This window comes from Bufo gargarizans, chromosome 2 (assembly GCF_014858855.1).
Source record: "Bufo gargarizans isolate SCDJY-AF-19 chromosome 2, ASM1485885v1, whole genome shotgun sequence".
NCBI classification, from domain to species: domain Eukaryota; kingdom Metazoa; phylum Chordata; class Amphibia; order Anura; family Bufonidae; genus Bufo; species Bufo gargarizans.
In genome coordinates this window covers 657,457,686-657,477,503 of record NC_058081.1, presented here as the reverse complement: position 1 = coordinate 657,477,503, position 19,818 = coordinate 657,457,686, and the positions used below count along the sequence as shown (strand labels likewise).

At 44.8% G+C, this 19,818-nt stretch overlaps 1 protein-coding gene across 1 annotated transcript; it reads right to left on the bottom strand.

Moving 5' to 3' along the window:
- Window positions 1–15,222: 15,222 nt before the first annotated feature.
- On the bottom strand, window positions 15,223–18,966 carry LOC122926915 (apolipoprotein A-I-like). The gene is made up of 4 exons (XM_044278436.1): window positions 18,889–18,966; window positions 18,162–18,240; window positions 16,410–16,542; window positions 15,223–16,003 (listed from the first exon to the last, which is right to left on the bottom strand). Exons 2-4 carry the CDS (start codon window positions 18,202–18,204, stop codon window positions 15,442–15,444), a joined length of 738 nt encoding a protein of 245 aa, XP_044134371.1. The 5' UTR covers window positions 18,205–18,240; window positions 18,889–18,966; the 3' UTR covers window positions 15,223–15,441.
- Between the last annotated feature and the right edge of the window lie 852 nt (window positions 18,967–19,818).

Genomic DNA, 19,818 nt, shown 5'->3' with positions numbered 1-19,818 from the left:
TCATGGTAAAATCTACTCTAACTGATAGTTACAGATGTGTATCATAAGGTAACTTGATAATTTGAAGAAACTTCTAAAAACTACCAAATTACAAAAAGGTGCAAACTCTTAATGTTAAGCCAAGTTATATTTCCTATTGTATATAATGAGGACTAGCAAGGGTGATCTGATAGAATACTGCACGGATGAAAGAGCACTACAACTGTATCAATCTGTCATCTATTACATCTATCTGGCATACTACCTAAGTTTATTAAAGGCTATTGAGACCTGTTTAGCATTTATTTAATGAAATACATGCAGTTTTGGCTTAAAATCATTTCTGTCATTGTTTTTTATTTTTTTTATTTCAATCATTTGTCTTCTGCAGCCTGCATGTATTTTCGTACATTGCAGACTGCTCTGTCGCTCTCAGTGTGAAATCCATCCAGACAAGTTCTCTGACAGCTTGTTCTGTAGCCCCTCCTCCACTATCAATGCAAGTCTAAGCTTATATCTTTACAAACGTAAAGAGTTTTTTTCTGAGGTTTTTAAATTAATGACCTATCAATATAAGATCAGCATGGTGAGACACCCCAAAACCCTGCTGAGAAGATATTCCAGAGGACATAAGCAGAAATAGGCACTGTAACTGCATAATGTCCGGTAATTTCTTATATCGTAACAGCTGATGACAGGGTCTTAAATCAAAAATCTAAATCCAGCAACCTGTACAACCCTTAAAAACTTTATACTTTATTATATCAGTTTAAAAAATGATATCCCTCTAGTGTCAATGGTGTTGAACAACCAGTTCAAAATGAATAAATTACCCCAAAGAAAATAACCAATTCAATAGTATGATACCTGATCCAAGATTACCAATGCTTATTTAGAAATAGCAGATAAATGAACAGAGACCAAGCGTATTTCAAAGTGCAGTGGGGTGGGGAGACCCATCCCTGATAGATCACCCTACTATAAACCTCAGCCCAGAGACGACCCCTAGTGGTGGGGACTCTCTGTTCTTGTACCTGGGCTATCACACCCTCACTGTCCCTCAAGGGTCCTGTTAGCACCCCAACGCGTTTACCCCATACAATGGGTTCCTCAGGGGGTCAGTACCATAGATGGATTATACCCATAGCTTGTGAATAATCATACAAAGAAAATAAATAATAAATAATAAAGCGTATCTGTATACAACACCTAATACTTGCAATGATGCCATATAATATACTGCATAGGACAATTATACCGTGTGCTATCTAACATTGGGAGCGAACTAAACCAGACTGGGCGGGCTATTATATGCCCTATAAAGAGATATTATGCCAGTCCCAGCATTACTCCAAACTGCAGGCACATCACACCGAACCTTGATAGGTACCTGCAACAGAAAAATCAGGACTCAGCATAACCAAGTTCAGGGTTCTATCGCTCTCATTATCCCAGATGGATATGTGCAAACTGGGCAAAAATGTTAATGCCATCCACTGCTATCAGACAGTAAATTCCAGTACTGTTAATCTGATGCAACACCAAGAAACATATCCACGCAGCAGTTGTTAAAGGAGAGGCAGCCAAGGTTACGCAAATACATGCGACGGTCCCCTGCGCACCTCACCGCTCCCAGGGGTCCTTCAGTGTCGATGGGCACTTCTCTACATGCACCATCTCCTACTACTTACTTCCCTGGCAACTTGTGTTTGAAGAAGGTCATTTTTGACCGAAACGTCACTTTAATGTGAAGTTGCCTTACGAATAAAGATTGAATTCTGCATTCAATTGGAGTGCTGTTGTCTATATCTACTAATCATATTTGACCATGGCATCTGAGGGATCAAATGGTTAAAGGGGTTGTCCAAGTTATATTTATTGATGAACTATCCTCAGGATAGGTCATCAGTATCAGATCGGCTGGGGTCCGACACCAGGCACCCACGCCGATCAGCTGTTTGAAGAGAAGGCATGCGCCGTGGCAGCGCCGCCTCCTCTTCACTGTTTACCTTCTCGCCGTTGCATCTGCAGTGGTGAGCAGGTGTATTTACACCTAACCATCCCATTCATTTCAATGGGACGGATCGTTCCCATACACTTGTACAGGAGCGATCCGTACCATTGAAATGAATGGGACGGCTTGGGTGTAATTACACCTGCTCACCGCTACAGATGCAACAGCGAGAAGGTAAACAGTGAAGAGGAGGCAGCACGACGTGCGCCTCCTCTTCAAACAGCTGATCGGTGGGGTTGCCGGTTGTCAGACCCCCACCGATCTGATATTGATGACCTATCAGGATTCAGTGCGGGTGCTATGCTAACATGACAGTGTTATCTGAGCCTCCCTTTATGGGTAGCGAAGTGGTGCCCTAGGTGGATGACTACCCTCGTCTATCCATTGTCCCGGCCTTAATGCAGAGCACATTACCGCAGGAGGTATAACAGGAGAGGACTATAACCCCCAGCATGTCTAAGCCATTATTTAATAGTATAGCACATTACAGGGGGACGTATAAGAGGATGGGTTTACAACTCCCAGCATGTCCAAGCCGTTATTATGTAATATCAGAGTACATTATAAGAGGCGGTATAAGAGGAGAGGACTACAACTCCCAGTATATCCAGGATGTTGTAATGTACCCTGATATTACATAATAATGGCCTGGACATGCTCAGAGTTGTAGCCCTCTCCTGTTATACCTCCTCTTGTAATGTACTCTGATATTACATAACAAGCTGGACATTCTGGGAGTTTTAGTTCTCTCCTCATACCTCATCTTGTAATGTACTCTGATACTATATAACAGGAGGTATAAGAGGAGAGGACTACAACTCCTAGCACTTCCCTGGCACTTACATTGAATCCTTCAGTGATTCACCATGAATCACTGGTCTTCTTCTTCATTACTTTACTGCACTGCTTAGCTCTTCCTCCTGTTCTGGTCACATGATGATGAGGTCATCGCAGGTCCTTCAGCCCCCTCTTCTCTGCTGAGCTACGCCTCCTCAATGACATCATTGCAGGTCCTACAGCTCCAGTAGAAGAGTGTTGCTGGTGTCCGGAGCTGTCAGTTTGCAGAGCAGCACTGTGAAAAAGACTTGTGTTATGTGTACAGGGAGGGGGCCTTACACTGTATTGTAAAGTGCAACTGTTCAGCTGTCCGCCCGCCGTTCAGCTGAACAGCAGCACTAAAGCAGAGGGCCCCTTAGACGATGGGGGCCCAGGGAAATTGCCCAGTTTGCCCCCCCCCCCCCTAACGCCGGCCCTGGTCATAAGTAAAAAAAAAAAAAATCACAGAAAACTAATACTAATACACTAACAAAATAGATGCAAGCATTATATATGAACTAAGCCCTCATGCTGATATGGTAAAATCTGAGACTCTTAGCCAATATATTTTGATCAAAACACATCTGTGCCAACCTACCCCCGCCGAGGTGGTCTCAGTCAGGCAGGTCCTACGCTAAAACTACATATGCCATTGGGCATCTATCTTCAGGAGAGCAGACTCTGCACATGTAGTGTGCTGCTCCTAGTCACCTCCATGTGCACACAGCAACCAATGAGAGGAGGAGCACACACATATATGTACCACCTAATCAATGCAGCCTATTTGATAGGAAGGGCAAAAGTGCAGAGGAATGCTACTCCCAGAATAAAATAGGAGCACATTCATACTTGAAGGTGCCAATCCCTCAAGCATATGCTACAAACTAAACAAAAATCACTGAAAAAGATAAAAAAAACTGAAATAAAAACATCCTGCACGATATGATAAACAAACATGCGGATATCCATGGCTACATGATCCTTCCTATCAAAAAGGCGACCTTGATTAGGTGGTACATATAGCTGTATGTGTTCCTCCTCTCATTGGTTGCTGAATGCACATAGAGGTGACTAGGAGCAACACCCTATATGTGCAGGGTCTGCTCTCCTGAATGTAGAAGCATAACGGCATACAGTAGGTAGGTTTCGCGTAGGATCTGCCTGACTGAGACCACCTTGGCGGGGGTAGGTGGGCACAGATGTGTTTTGATCAAAATATATTGGCTATATATAGCCAATATAATATATTGGCTATATATATATATATATATATATATATATATATGATAAAATCTGAGACATATATATATGTCTCAGATTTTATCATTAGAGTGAGGGCTTAGTCTATATATAATACTTGCATCTATTTAGTTAGTGCATTATTATTAGTTTTCTGTGATTTTTTTTGTATTCTATGTTCAGTATGAAAAGTTTTATGGCTAGTAGAGTAGAGTGGACTCTTGGATGTTCGGGTTTGACGGGTTCGGCCGAACTTCAAAAAAAAGTTCGAGTTCGGGACCCGAACTTGACCCCGAACCTGAACCCCATTGAAGTCAAGGGGAACCTGAACGTTTAAGCACTAAAATGGCTGTAAAAATGTCATGGAAAGGGCTAGAGGGCTGCAAATGGCAGCAAAATGTGGCTAAGAGCATGGCAAGTGCTCTGCAAACAAATGTGGATAGGGAAATTACTTTAAATAACATAAAATACGTAAAAAAATAAAAAGAAATCTTGATCTAGGAGGAATAAGTCCATATGGAGTAGGAGGTTGAGGAGGCGGTGGATGTGGCGGTGTAGGTGGAAGTGGAGGTGGAGGAGGTAGTCAACACTGGTTTTTGGTTTTAAATTTATTTATATTTTTATAAAAAAATTTAAATACACCCCAAAACATTGGGAAATATAACCTGTGATAACCCCCTCCAGTCGTGCTAAACACACATTCAGACAATACACTGGCTGCAGGGCAGGCCAGCACCTCCAAGGGGTAAAGGGCTAGCTCAGGCCATGAGCCCAAGTTGGAGACCCAGAAGTTGCAGGGGGTGACCCCTGTCAGTCAGTTCGTGTAGGCGTGTGCATACTTACTGCCCCACCATGTCGCACGTCCCCGTGATGTTCACGATCCAATTTGATATCTTCTCTATCAACTTTTGATGTTCTTTTATGCGCCTACCATGGTGATCACGGGTGGCGGGGAATTAGGGCTCCAGGCCGGAGAGGGAGCGTGAGAAAGAGAGACCACACACATCCAAGGGAGGATTATTTTATTCTAATTTAACATTATAGAGCGGCAATATGGGACAAAGTATTAAAGCGTAAAAGTGGGACAACGTTTTAAAGTTTAAGCATTGAATGAAAGGATGTGTCGCGCATCAATTAATGAAGAATTTCTTAAATTTTATTCCCTGTCAACTATGCAGAGCAGGGGTTTCTAGCCGGCAACATTTGAAAAATGTCACCTGACAACGTAATTGACGATTTTTTTAAATTTAAATTTATGTTCCTGTCACCTATGCAGAGGTTCCCCAGTGACATCCACCAACCATTTGGATATCTTCTCTATCAACTTTCGATGTTCTTTTCTGAGCCTACCATGTTGATCGCGGTTATCGGCGAATCAGGGTTCCACGCCGGAGAGGGAGCGTGAGAAAAAGAGACCAAATTTAAGGGAGATAAATGTATACATTTTTTTGGTGGGGATCGAGCGGAAATATGGGAAAAGTTATTGATGCGTAAATGTGGGCCAAATTACAGAAGCTCAAATGTGGGCCAAATGAGTAAAGCGGAAATGTGGGACAAATTATTGAAGCGCAAATGTGGGCCAAATGAGTAAAGCGTAAATGTGGGACAAATTATTGAAGCGCAAATGTGGTACAACTTGTTTAAGTTTAGGCATTGATTTAAAGGAGGTGGCGCGCATCAATTAAAGAAGCATTTCAGAAATTTTATTCCCTGTCACCTATGCAGAGCAGGGTTTTATTCACTTCTAAAATTGTAAAATGTCAACCCAAGAATGTAACAGAAAAATTACAGAAATGTATTATTAACCTGTCTACTTGGTAGAGCAGGGGTCTATGACAAAAAAAATTGTTTATTGTCACCCGAAAATGTAAAAGAAAAATTATTGAAATTTATTAAGCTGTCAACTAGGTAGAGGAGGGGTATATTACAACCAAAAATTTGTGAATTTCACCCGAAAATGTAACAGACAATTTTTTTTTTTTACCTGTCTACTCGGTATAGCAGTGGTACATCACACCTAAAAATTGGCGAATTTCACCCGAAAATGTAACTGACAAATAATTTTTTTTTTAACCTGTCTACTAGGTATAGCAGTGGTACTTCACACCCAAAAATTTGTGAAATTTAACAGAAAATGTAACTGACAAAGTAGTGAAATGACATAAAATAAAATATGTACAAATAAAAAAAGATATATTTGATTTATGAGGAGGAGTTCCATATGGAGTAGGAGTTTGAGGAGGCGGTGGATGTAGCAGTGTAGGTGGAGAAGGGCGAGGTAGCCAACACTGGTTTTTGGTTTTCATTTAATTTTTTTTTTAATTAGGGTACACTCCAAAAGAGTGTGAAATATCCAAAATACAAGAATGAGCAATTGCACTGTAGTATAACAATGGCTGGCTAAGGCCGGTATACATGTCTATTCTGCACAAGGTACGGACAAGTCATGTGGGATCCATGCCTGGTTCATTTTAATGAACGTGAGCTTGCCCGCGTTTGTCTGTGATGACGACCCCTTCCGTGCTAAACACACGTTCAGATAATACACTGGCTGCAGGGCAGGCCAGCACCTCCAAGGTGTAAAGGGCAAGCTCAGGCCATGTGCCCAATTTGGAGACTCAGAAGTTGAAGGGGACAGACCCGTCATTCAGTACGTGTAGGCGTGTGCACACATACTGCTCCACCATGTTGGTGAAATGCTGCCTCCTGCTAAGACGCTCCATATCAGCTGGTGGTGCTGGTTGTTGTGGCGTGCTGCCAAAGCTTTTCCACATTTTGGCCATGCTAACCCTGCCTTCTGAGGTGCTGGCGGTGCCCCAGCTGCGTTGGCGACCTCTTCCTGGTTCTCTGCCTTTGCCTTGTGCTTCCACTGTGCCCCTGCTGTCAGGTGGAAATGCCACCAGCAGAGCGTCTACCAGCGTGCGCTTGTACTCGCGCATCTTACGATCACGCTCCAGTGAGGGAATTAAGGACGGTACGTTGGCCTTGTAACTGGGATCCAGCAGCGTGGACACCCAGTAATCAGCACAAGTTAGAATGTGGGCAACTCGGCGGTCGTTGCGAAGACACAGCAGCATGTAATCGCTCCTCTGTGGGAGGTGTATCTTCTGTGTCCTCTGTATCCCCCCAGCCACGCACCAGTGATAGCCATGAGCTGGTCTGGGTGCCACCCTGCTGTGAACATGGTTCCTCCTCCTCCATCTCCTCCTACTCATCCTCCACCTCATCATCCTCCAGAACTGTGCCCTGGCTGGACAATTGTGTACCTGCCGTTTGTGGGTACAGGAAGCCACCTTCGGAGTCACTTGTGAATGACTGGCCGGAAACCCTCCGAAATGATCCCTCTTCCTCCTCCTCCTCCTCCTCCTGTGCCACATCCTCTTCCATCATCGCCAGCAGCGTTTTTTCAAGGAGGCAAAGAAGTAGGATAGTTACACTGAGAACGGCATTATCGGCACTGGCCATGTTGGTGGAGTACTCGAAACAGCGCAACAAGGAACACAGGTCTCGCATGGAGGCTCAGTCATTAGGTGAAGTGGTGCTGTTCCGCAGAGCGACTCACCCATGCGTGCTGCAGCTGAAACTCCACTATCGCCTGCTGCTACTCGCACAGTCTGGCCAGCATGTGCAAGGTGGAGTTCCACCTTGTGGGCACGTCGTATATGAGGAGGTGAGCGGGAAGGCCGAAGTTACGCTGCAGCGCTGACAGGCGAGCAGCAGCAGGATGAGAACGCCGAAAGTGCACTCAGACAGCCCGCATTTTATGCAGCAACTCTGACATATCGGGGTAATTTTTAAGGAATCTCTGCACCACCAAATTCAGCACATGCACCAGGCAAGGGATGTGCGTCAAACCGGCTAGTCCCAGAGCTGCTACGAGATTTCACCCATTATCGCACACCACCAGGCTGGGCTTGAGGCTCACTGGCACCAACCACTCATCGGTCTGTTGTTCAAGGCCCATCCACAGCTCCTGCGCGGTGTGGGGTTTTTCCCCCCAAACAGATACGTTTTAAAACTGCCTGCTCGTTTACCCCTAGCTGTGCTGAAGTTAGTGGTGAAGGTGTTACGCTGACCAGATGAGGAGCTGGTAGAGAATGAGGAAGCAGAGTAGGAGGAGGAAGCAACAAGAGGCAAACTGAAGCACCCTGCAATCCTCGGTGGTGGAAGGACATGCGCCAAACTGCTATCCGCCTCAGGCCCAGCCGCCACTGCATTTACCCAGTGTGCTGTTATGGAGATATAACTGCCCTGACCCTGCTTACTAGTCCACGTATGCGTAGTCAGGTGCACCTTGCCACAGATGGCGTTGCGCAGTGCACACCTGATTTTGTCCCCTATTTGGTTGTGAAGGGAAGGGATGGCACGCCTTGAAAGGTTGTGGCGGCTGGGCACGACATACTGTGGGACAGCCACCGCCATAAGGCCTTTAAAACTCTCCGTCTCCACCAGACGGAATGACAGCATTTCAAAGGCCAGTAATTTAGAAATGCTGGCATTCAGGGCTAGGGATCGTGGGTGGGTAGGGGGGTACTTCCTCTTCCTCTCCAGCGTTTGGGAAATGGAGAGCTGAATGCTTCCGTGGGACATTGTGGAGATGCTTGGTGACCCAGGTGTTGGTGTTGCTGGCAGATCCTCTGTTTGCGGGGTGCCAGGTGGCACTGTCACTCCAGAGGTGGATGAAGAGGCCGCGACTGCAGCAGAAGAGGAAGCTGGAGGAGCCAGAGACCTTTCTAGGTTTTTGAGGTGTCTACTCCACTGCAGCTCGTGCTTTACACTTAAATGCCTGGTCATGCAGGTTGTGCTCAGGTTGAGAACGTTTATGCCTCGCTTCAGGCTCTGATTGCACAGCGTGCAAACCACTCGTGTCTTGTCGTCAGCACATTGTCTGAAGAACTGCCACGCCAGGGAACTCCTTGGAGCTGGCTTTGGTGTGCTCGGTCCCTTGCTGTGGTGGGCAGGAGCAGGCGTACTGTCTAGAGGATGGCCGCTCCGCTTTTGCACCCTGCTCCCTCTTCTGCTGTGCTGGTGGCTCTGTGCGACCACCGCCTCTTCCTCCGAACTACATAGGTCACTCGCATTGATTCTTGATTCTATGTAGGGTCGAGGACCTCATAATCTCCCACATCATCTTCCACCCAGTCTTCCCCCCTGACTTCCTTGTCGGTCTGCACACTTTCGAAAGCCCCAGCAGTTGGCACCTGTGTTTCGTCATCATCTGAGACGTGCTGCGATGGTCCTCCCATGTACTCATCTTGAAAGATAAGTGGTTGGGCATCGGTGGATGGCCCTGGGAAACCCTGCTAACAGAGTCAGCAAAGGAAGGTAGTGACGATAAATAACAAGAGGACCTGTTATTGGAATGAGTACACTTTCCGTTAACGAGGATCTATTGGAGGGCAAGTCTGGTGCCAGCAGCCGACTTGCTCCCAGCCTCCACAACGTTCACCCAGTGTGCCGTCATGGTGAGGATTGTGTTGACCAGACTCTTGGCTACTGAGACTGGACTTGTAGGTGAGGGCCTTATGTCGCTTTGTTGTCTCTAGATAACTTCTAGGAGATCGCACGTTCCCGTGACGGCGACGATCCATTTGGATGTCTGCCCTATCATTTGGAGCAATTTTTCAAAAAGGACCTTCTGGTATAGCACCGTTTTGCTTGTCCTCTCCAGCTGAGGAATGAGAGATGACAAGTTCTCTTTGTAGCTGGGGTCGAGAAGGGTGAACACGCAGTAATCCGTGTTGTCTAAAATGCGCGGGTCGCGGAAAAGGCAGCCTAACATGAAGTCAGCCATGTGTGCCAGAGTACCAACAGGCAAAACTTTGCAGTCGTCATCAGAAGGATGACTCTCTCAATCTCCTCATCCTCTTCCTCCTCCTCTGCCCACCCACACTGAACCTAAAAGGAGGCAGTAGTGTGACCCGCAGACACAGATTGTGGACCCAGGCATTTATCCCACTTATTACGGTGCTTGGATGCCATGTGGCAGATCATGCTGGTGGTGGTGAGGTTACTAGTGTTCAGGCACCAGTTCATTTTGCTGTGGCACAGGTTGCAAACTACTATTCTTTTGTCATCCGCACTTTCCTCAAAAAAGCGCAATACTGTGAAACACCTACCCCCTGGCAAAGGAGATTTATGCAAGCAGGTGCTCCATGGAACAGTTGTGGGCTTGTTTGGTGTGGCCCACCTTCTCCCTTTTGCCACCCCACTGCCTATTCCAGCCTGTTGCGGTGCTGCAGATCCCTCCCCCTCTGTACTGCTGTCCTCGTTTGGCTTTCCACCTTCCCAGGTTGGGTTAGTGACCCCATCGTCCACCACCTCCTCTTCCACTTCCTCACTCTGATCATCCTCCTGATTTGTTGACCTAACCACAACCTCAGTGATTGACAACTGTGTCTCATCCTCTTAATCAACCTCTTGAGACAGTAATTGAGGTTGACTCATTGGCAACTGTGTCTCATCATCATCCAACTCATTACACACTAATTGCCGTTTCCCACCATCATCTTCTTAAGACAGTGGATGCTGTAAAGGTTGGGAATCAGGGCACAAGATCTCATGTCCCTCTTCAAGCTTGCTTGCTGAGTGGGCCAAATCAAGTAATGGCGATGAAAAGAGCTCCTCGGAATATCCGAGTGTGGGATCACTTGTTTGGCGAGACTCTCCATGGTGGGAGGAAGGAGGATCAGGGTGAGGATTCTGTTGACCAGACTCTTGGCTACTGAGACTGGACTTGGTGGCAGACAGGGTGGTGCTTAACCGACTGGAAGCATTAACTGCTGCAATCCAACCGACCACCTGGTCGCACTGGTCTGACTTCAAGAGTTTTGTCCTGCGACGCCCTGCAAATTGGGACATGAAGCTAGGTATCGTGGATTGTTTTTCTTGTGCTCTGGCAGCAGGCACAGTTTCAACACGCCCAGGGCCACAGCCTCTGCGTGAACCATCAGCATCACGGCCACTTCCCTGTCCCTTAATGCTCGCATTCTTCATATTAAATGTTATATGCACGCTTGACACACAAGATGTGGCACGGATGTCACAGTTCACAGCAAGCACAGTATAAGGAAAAAGTACGTAAAAGTATGAAAAAAGGAAGAAAGATTTCACTTTTTTTTTTTTCTATCTCTGGGCCTGACACACAGAAGGTATTGCACAGATGTCACAAGTCACTGCAGACACCGTGTATAGAAAAAGTATGGAAAAAATATACTAGTTTTCACCTATATTTCTTCTCTCTTGTCCTGACACACAGAAGGTATTGCACAGATGTCACAAGTCACTGCAGACACCCTCTATAGAAAAAGTATGGTAAAGATTGGAAAAAATATACTAGTTTTCACTTATATTTTTCCTATCTCTGGCCCTGACACACACAAGTCACTTCAGACACCCTCTATAGAAAAAGTATGGAAAAAAATAATTTGATGGCTATATTATATTCCTGCCACCACACACAATAGTCCTTAAAAGGACTTTTTGGTCTTTGAAATGTTTTTCAACTAAATCACACTCCCTACACTATCTGTCCCTTCCTAAGCGCAGCTCTTTCTGACTAATGAGCCGAACACGAACCATCGAGTGCTATATAGCACCCGATCACGTGTTCCGGCTAGCCAATCACTGTAATGCCAGTAACCAACAAGACTACGGCATTACAGTGTCATGCGACACATATCATAATGTTGCCCTAGCATTGAAGGGGCAGGGCACTGTGTTGGTCACTGTTAAATGGGTGGGCACTGTGGAGGTCATTGTTAAAGGGGCAGGCGCTGTTCAGGTCACTGTTAAAGAGGCGGGCACCGTGGAGGTCACTCTAAAAGGGGTGGACACTGTGGAGGTCACTGTTAAAAGGGTGTGCACTGTGGAGGTCACTGTTAAAGGGGCGGGCACTGTGGATGTCACTGTTTAAGGGGGCGGGCACTGTGGAGGTCACTGTTAAAGGGGCGGACACTGTGGAGGTCAGTGTTAAGGGAGCAGGGGCCACTATTAAAGGGCCAATTACTGTGGAGGTCACTGTTATGGGTGATACTGTCGCAATTTTTTAACGACACACAGAAACACTAAACATTAAATGAAATAGATGAAATATACCCAATGCGAAGCCTGGTCCGTCTGCTAGTATATATATATATATATATATATATATATCCATAGAAAAAAATCTGGCAGCATTCCTTTCACATGCAGCTGTAAGGTGCCCGCGGTGGTCCCTCGATTCAGGACGGAAGACAACAAAGAAAGTCTGCAGTACTCCTTGAAATATAGAAATGTGTTCTTTATTCTTTATGAATAAAGAACACATTTTCTATATTTCAAGGAGTGCTGCGGACTTTCTTTGTTTTATATAGATATAGATATATATAATATATACTAGCTAAAGGACCCGGCTTCGCTCAGGTATATTTTAACCTATTTAATTTAATGTTTGTGTGTGTCGTTAAAAGATATCAACACTATCCACTATAATAGTGACATCTACAGCACCCCGCCCCCAAAACAGTGACCTCCACAGCCCCCCACCCCTTAACATTGACCCCCCCCCACAGTGCCCCGTCCCTTAAAATTGAACCTTCATAGCAGCCCACCCCCTTAACTTTGAGCAGCATTCCCATTTAACAGTGACTTTCACAGCATACGAACCCCTTGACAATGACCTCCACAGGGGCCCATCCCCTTAACAGTGGCCTTTATTGTATTGGGGGCATGTCTTTTTGAACAGCTCACTCTAAGACAGCAGCATTGTACTGTCTGAGTGTGAGCTGCAGGGAGAAAGTCACCCTCCCTCCCATTTCCACAGCTGACAGAAGTTGATTTTTACCTTCATATTTTCAATCCCCGTCGGCTGAGGAGTCGGAGGGTGCATGGCCTAGCTGGATTGGGGGCATGTCCTTTTGAACAGGTCACTCTAAGACAGCAGCACTGTTTTGTCTGAGTGTGAGCTGCAGGGAGAAAGTCACCCTCCCTCCCACCACTGCAGCTTACAGAAGTTGATTTTTACCTTTATTTTTTCAATCCCCGTCGGCTCAGGAGTGGGAGGGTAGAGGCCTAATCAGATCTGGGCGTGGCTTATCGGGACCTAGAAGTTGATTTTTTACTTTATTTTTTCAATCTTAGTCAGCTGAGGAGTGGGAGGGGGCGTGGCCTAACCAGATCGGGGCTTGTACTTTTGAACAGCTTATTCTAAGACAGCAGCACTGTGCTGTCTGAGTGTAAGCTGCAGGGAGAAAATCACCCTCCCTCCCACCCCTGCATCTGACAGAATTAGATTTTTACCTTCATTTTTTTTAATCCCCGCCGTCTCAGGAGTGGAAGTGGGCGTGGCCTGACCAGATAAGGGGCGCTGCTTAGCGGGGCCTGGGGGCAGGGTTTTAAGTCTTTTGAGGGTGGGCACATTGTGGCAGGGGGCATATCTGGGCTCCTTTCTGCAAGAGTAACGCCCCTCTGGGCACCTTACTGTCTCATTTGCATACCAAATAAACTGGATTTTCAGAGGATAAAAACATCTATCGCTGGAACAAAGGCACATCTTGAATAAAGGTACTAAGTGCTATTAGGCCATGGCTTTACTTCAATAGCAATTATCCTTGTGACAGATTTCCTTTAAAGCTCTCCTACAGCAGTGAAGATAAATGTCTGGGTTGTTATGCAAACCTGGAGTAATGCTGTGTATGTGGAGGCTGGAGGACCTGCGAGCTTCTATTGGCTGATAATGGTCATGTGACCAAGCTTCTATTGGCTAATGCATTTTTTTGGGAATATCTCAGGAATTGTACGTCCTAGAGAGCTGAGACCTGGTCTAAAACCTTCCCAGACACCTTGTGTACCTGTGTGCCAAATTTTGTGATTGTAAATGCGACGGTGCGGATTCCTTTAGCGGACATACACACACACACACACACACTCAGCTTTATATATTAGAGATATATATATATATATATATATAGACACACAACCACTAACTCCCTGTCTCCCTGCTACACCTACATCACACACATTAACCACCCGTCCTGCACACTAGTGTGTCCCCCTCCCCCTCTTCAGCTCACAGTGTCAGCAACTATATAACGGTCATATAGAATGTGCTGTTTGTGTCGCTGTGAGATGCAGGAGCTTACACACTACCTGAAGCAGCAGAGCACAGCAGATAAGAGGATTTGGCAGGTGGCTGCAGGAGCAAGGGAGACAGTCGATTGGAAAGGGCGCAGGGCCAATTAGCCTGCCTGGGCCCCTCAAACTCCCAGGCCCCATAGCAACTGCGTGATTTGCCGCTATGGGCGGTACGCCAGTGGCAATAAATAGTGTCTTCTGACCGGTTCATGCATTACTACATAATACTACATAACATATTTAATGTTTTCTGCTGCAGCATAAACTTACAATCAGCCTATAGGCTCGGGTACACGTCACAGCTACCTGTGGAGTCCCTATGGCTCTGTAATATGGGCTACCTGCACTCTGTGTGCTACTGTATACGGTGCCTTCACATGGAACAATATCACAGAGATATTCTATTCTCCTTGACGAGCGTATCGCCATAATATGGTATCTGGTGGAGTATGCCATGATGCCTGTTCCATTGAATTCATTCAAAATACAACAGAAAAACTCCCTATGTATGACATTGGAGGCCTACTGAGGTACATATTAAGTCCTACAGGTGCTGTATGATGGCAATATATCAGTGTGCATAAGCCCTCTTAAGTAATCAGTCCTTAAAGAACCTAGCCCAGCTATGTTTTTTTTTTTTCTTTTTTACTGTACAGTCTCCATAAGCCTAAAGGGGTTTGCCTCCTTTTGGGTGTGTGTTGGCAAACCCCCTTTACGTGGTCAGACCTACAAAGCCAAGCATAGTTACCTGCTCCCCAGCATTGAATCCCAGCCCCTTCATTCGCCTACCTGGGCTGCCTCACTTTGATGCTGCTGCAGCCAATCGCAGCGGTAACCGGCCTCCTTTTCATCACATGACCAACTGACATGACACAAGGGGAGCAAATTACCTCTGCAGCTAGTGTGTCAAATCAGATGTTGACAGTGAGGGACCTGAGAGAGGCAGCCTTGACTGGGAAGCGAAAGATCCAGGACCCAGCTGGGGGTAGATGGTAAGTATGCCTCCCTTTGCTCGTCTTCCCAAGAAGTAGGGTTTATAAAAAATAAATAAAATAAAAACAGTAGGAGGCCACCGCAATTTAATAAGTTAATTTAAATATATTATAAATCAGGGATCCAGAAATTAAGCTTTGATGAAAATTTTATATAAATTGAAGATTGGTGGTATTACACTCAAGGTGGTATCAAGAGGTAGAGTGCTTTACAGAAACATTCATTTTAGCTCAATAGACTTAGAAATCATAAGGACATTTCTTCTCTGGTTATTTCTTGAGTTGCCTTCATTGGATGCTTTCGAAATATTGTTTAATCTCCTTAAACCACGCCTCAACTTGTTTATGCAATTCTTTGCCATCTGGAAGCTTGTCTGCTAAGTGTTGCTTGACCTTCTCCGCGTTCTTTTCTACACTTTCTTTCAGCTCCTTCGCGTCCTTCTGTAATTCATCTTGGATTTTTTTGTGATATCTCTCATATTCTGCTTGTAAATTATTCATATGGGGTTGCAGTTTGACACGCAGGCTGTCTATTTCAGCACGCATGTTGTCCCGACCCTTTTCTCCAATACTTTCAAGATTTTCAAAGAAATGTGACACAGACTTACTTATTCCAGTTACCATGTCAGATCCAACTGGCACTGCTTCTTTTACAAATTTCTTAAAATGCTCGACTAACTTATCATCGAACTCGTTCAAAATCGGGAGCACGTCCTTTCTAAGCACTGGGAGCTCCTCAGTAAGCTTCTCATCTAATCTTTTCCATACTTCTTCAAGGTACCTTTCCACAGCTTTCTCTAGCTTTTTGGTATGTATCTTTGCAGCTTCCCACTTCTCTTGAATATGATATCTGGAGAATGAAATTTCTAAATATTAGAAATTGCAGATGAGTTTAGTTCTATGTGCATTGACTTTTGTGACAGAAGGTGTCTTGGAGTACCACAACAACTACTTCACCCCTTATTGTTATGCCTTAAGAATCCAAACAACCTGCAAAGCATTGATCTTTAAAATGTTTATGAGCAGGAAGTACTTATAATTAATTAATGGAGAACTAAGCAAGATCTCTAACTTTCTACAATCTCTAGCATTTATTATCTGAAAATTCGATTATCTGATTATCCACAACAATCCACCAAGGCAAAATCACAAATCTAGAAATTTGGATCTTATTATACACAATGTCATAAGTGAGAAATAACATTAATTCTTTTTTTTTACTTTTTTTTTACAAAAATTTGAGCAACATGTCTTACTCCTTTTTAATCTCTTGGTAATCCAGGCTTTCGAAAATACTTGCTATGATTGAAACCCCATGTTCAATAGCTTTCTCTATAGTTTGTTCTTCGGTAGGTTCATCTTGTTGCCAAAAGTAGCGCCCCTGTGCTCCTGCAAGACAAAGAATGTCATAAGAAAGCCTGGCTGGATGGAAAGCTTTCCAGAAAAGGTTAATGTCAGGGCACAATATGACAATCAGAAATAAATGTTATCATTGTTACGGTCCAATCGCAGCAGAGCTTATCACAGCCAGGGAGGAGAAACACTGCACAGCCGGGGAGAAGGAGACGCCCCCTGATAAAAGCTGCTGTCTGCTCCTCCCTGTAACGATGTTCAGTATTAACATACTGGGCGTGAAAACTGCAGGGGGATACAGCGGGGCATGCAAGGAGTATTTGAAAAAAAGAACAAGGATGACAGCATCAGCGAATGGTACCCGCAAGTAAAGGTACTTCATTAAACAAAAAAAAAATGAATGAATGGTCCTTTTTAAGGTGGATTTACACAGAAAGACGGGCAGCAGATTCTCAGGAAGGAAATGCTCCGCAAAAAATACAGATGACATCTTTGTGCATTCCGTATTTTGCGGAAGGGAACAGCTGGCCCTTAATAGAAGAATCCTAGTTTTGTCCATAATGCGGACATAATGCGCATACGGTCCACAAAAAAAATAATGGAATGGACACGGGAAGAAAATAAGTTTGTGTGCATGAGCCCTAAATGAAAAAGAGAAACTGCCAAAAATTCTTACAAAATTTGTTTTCTATGAATATTGAGTTTTAGAAAATACCCCTTTCTGATGAAAGTGTCACTTTAAGCCAGGTTCACATGAGAGTAATTTTGGCTGAATATCAGCCTGGGTGCTGGTCTAAAGACCTGAGCTGACAACATTATACTGTAGAGCCTTATGATGCTGTCAAGTTGGGTGATTATACTTATGGTCGTGGCAGGACCAAGAAGTGCCCGTATTAGACTCATTGGAAACTGGCCTTATTGAGACAGACTGATCTTCATGAGTACACATTTAGGCCTCTTGCACACGAACATGTGCGCCCCGTTGCGGATCCGCAATACACGGGTGCCGTTCCGTGGGCATTCCGCATCATGGATGCGAACTCATTCACTTGAATGGGTCCGCAAATCCAGAGATGCGGAATGGTGCGGAACGGAAGCACGGAACGTAAACCCTACGGAACCCGTACTTACGTTCCGTAAAAAAGATAGGACATGTCCTATCTTTTTGCGGAACAGCCGGATCGCGGACCCATTAAAGTGAAAGAGTCCGTGATCCGCTGCGGCTGCCCCACAGACGGAGTTCGTGCATTGCGCCCCTTTTCTTTTTTTTTTCGGGTTGCAGCACGACCACGGGGTGCACACGTTCGTGTGCAAGAGCCCTTAAAGGGTTTAACCCAATCAGAGAACTCCATCTCTGAATCAAGCTTTGGGTACGGATGATGAAACCCCCAATGAGTATCTGTTATCAGCAGTTAAAAATACGGTCCAGTCTAACATTTTACCTCCAAGGATAATGTGGTATTACATGGCACCAATGCAAATAAATAGCTGACCACCATATAATACAGGACATATAGACATTGGGACTATCCCTTTATCCAATACAAAAAACAGCAGTCAGTGATTACAAAAAGGCCTTGAGAACATCAGTAGATATAAAGCCGAAGATAATTTTCCCCTAGTATTATTGACCATACAGAGGATAGTCATCATACCTGTAAAGAAGAGCAGGGCTACAGATAGTAGCAAAATTTTCATGCTTAGGCAGACGCTTCAATACGCCACGTAAGCAACCTGTAATAGACAAAAAAAGATGATGACATTTAAATTAATTTTCCCATTTTAGAAAGTGAGGTCAGATCTAGGATATGCCATCACTTTATGACTGGTGGAGGTCTGACCTCCAATCCTGAGAATGAAGTGGTGCAGCACTTCCCGTTCTAAGATCTCCATGCACAAAGGCTCTCCAGGCCACCTGGTTGCACAGAGAACAGCAGCCGACTCCATTCACTTGCACATTGAGAGGCTTGGGGTCACTAAGCACGGAAAACCATGAAGGGGACGTAATGTTAAATTACCGCTGCAGCCCTTCATTCCTAGAGGTTTAACCCCAACCGATCATACAGTGAGGGCATATCCTACCAAGTTAAAGGAAAATTCAGTTCATGAATGAAGTAATAACCTTGTCTTTGAACCTACATGTACACATATGCAATTTGTTGTCTAATTATATCCAATATCACGGTACTAACAGATCAAAAACAGGGGCTAATCTGCCATCAAACCCACCGACTACAGCAAGAGGTACAAATCTTTACACTAATAAAGAAACAAAATAATAAATTCTATTAAAAGTACAATTCACTTCTTTCAGCATTCCCCTAGTCTAGTCATTTATGGAGACCCCCAAAAAGATCATATTCATATAAATGGGTAACTTACAAGTTTAAGGAATTCAGGATGCCGTGTGAATGTGGCTGCACACTGACTGGCTTATATATAGTGATTTCACCACCCACTGCTGGGCACCGACCCAATCAGATTATAAGACACGTTTAACACAAAGTTCAAAAATGCGAACAAAATAGTACACAATTACAGACTGATTAAAAAGTAGGACGGTGGCAGAAGCAGAACCCATGGGGTAACCTTAGAACATTACCTGATGTGCCCCAGAGGGCAGCATTCTGTCCAGTTTCCCATGTCTATTTTGGAGCGGGGCACAACTTTGCTTCTTCATCTCAGTCAACAGATTCCTTCCTGGATGGAGGTCTAAACTAATCTTGAACGCCTTGTAAATCTCCATTCTATATATATATATAATGAAAATGTTTTATGGTGCTTTTCCTACATACTACCCCAGTCATGGTGGCTAAAGTGCCCAGGGGTGAATTGGCATTTCTGGGACACCAAGTAAAGATATGTCTGGAGGCCCTTGTTGCATTGCCCTGTAGCACCACTAGGCTCTGCACTATAACACTGCTATGCTACGCCCCAGTCACACTACTTTATGTTGACCCTTATGTGCCCCACACACAGTATAATGCCCCTTAATGTACCTCTGCACAGTATAATGCCTGCTTATGTGCCCCCACAACATATAATGCCCCCCTTATGTGCCAATACACAGTTTAATGCCCCTTATGTGCCCCCACACAAAAAAATCCCCTACATGTGCCTCCACATAGTATAGTGCCCCCATATGTGCCTACACACAATATAAAGCCCTTGTATGTACCTTCACACAGTATAATGTCCCCTTATGTGCACCCACTACATATAATGCCCCCTTATGTGCCCACACACAGTTTAATGCCCCTTATGTGCCCCACACAATATAATTCCCTTTTATGTACCTCCATACAGTATAGT

Coding starts and splice junctions, on each gene's coding strand:
- LOC122926915 (XM_044278436.1), bottom strand. CDS start 18,204: ATGAAAATTTTGCTACTATCTGTAGCCCTGCTCTTCTTTACAG. Junction 16,543..18,161: donor AGCCCTGCTCTTCTTTACAG/GTATGATGACTA, acceptor TTTGTCTTGCAG/GAGCACAGGGGCGCTACTTT. Junction 16,004..16,409: donor TACCAAGAGATTAAAAAGGA/GTAAGACATGTT, acceptor TTCATTCTCCAG/ATATCATATTCAAGAGAAGT.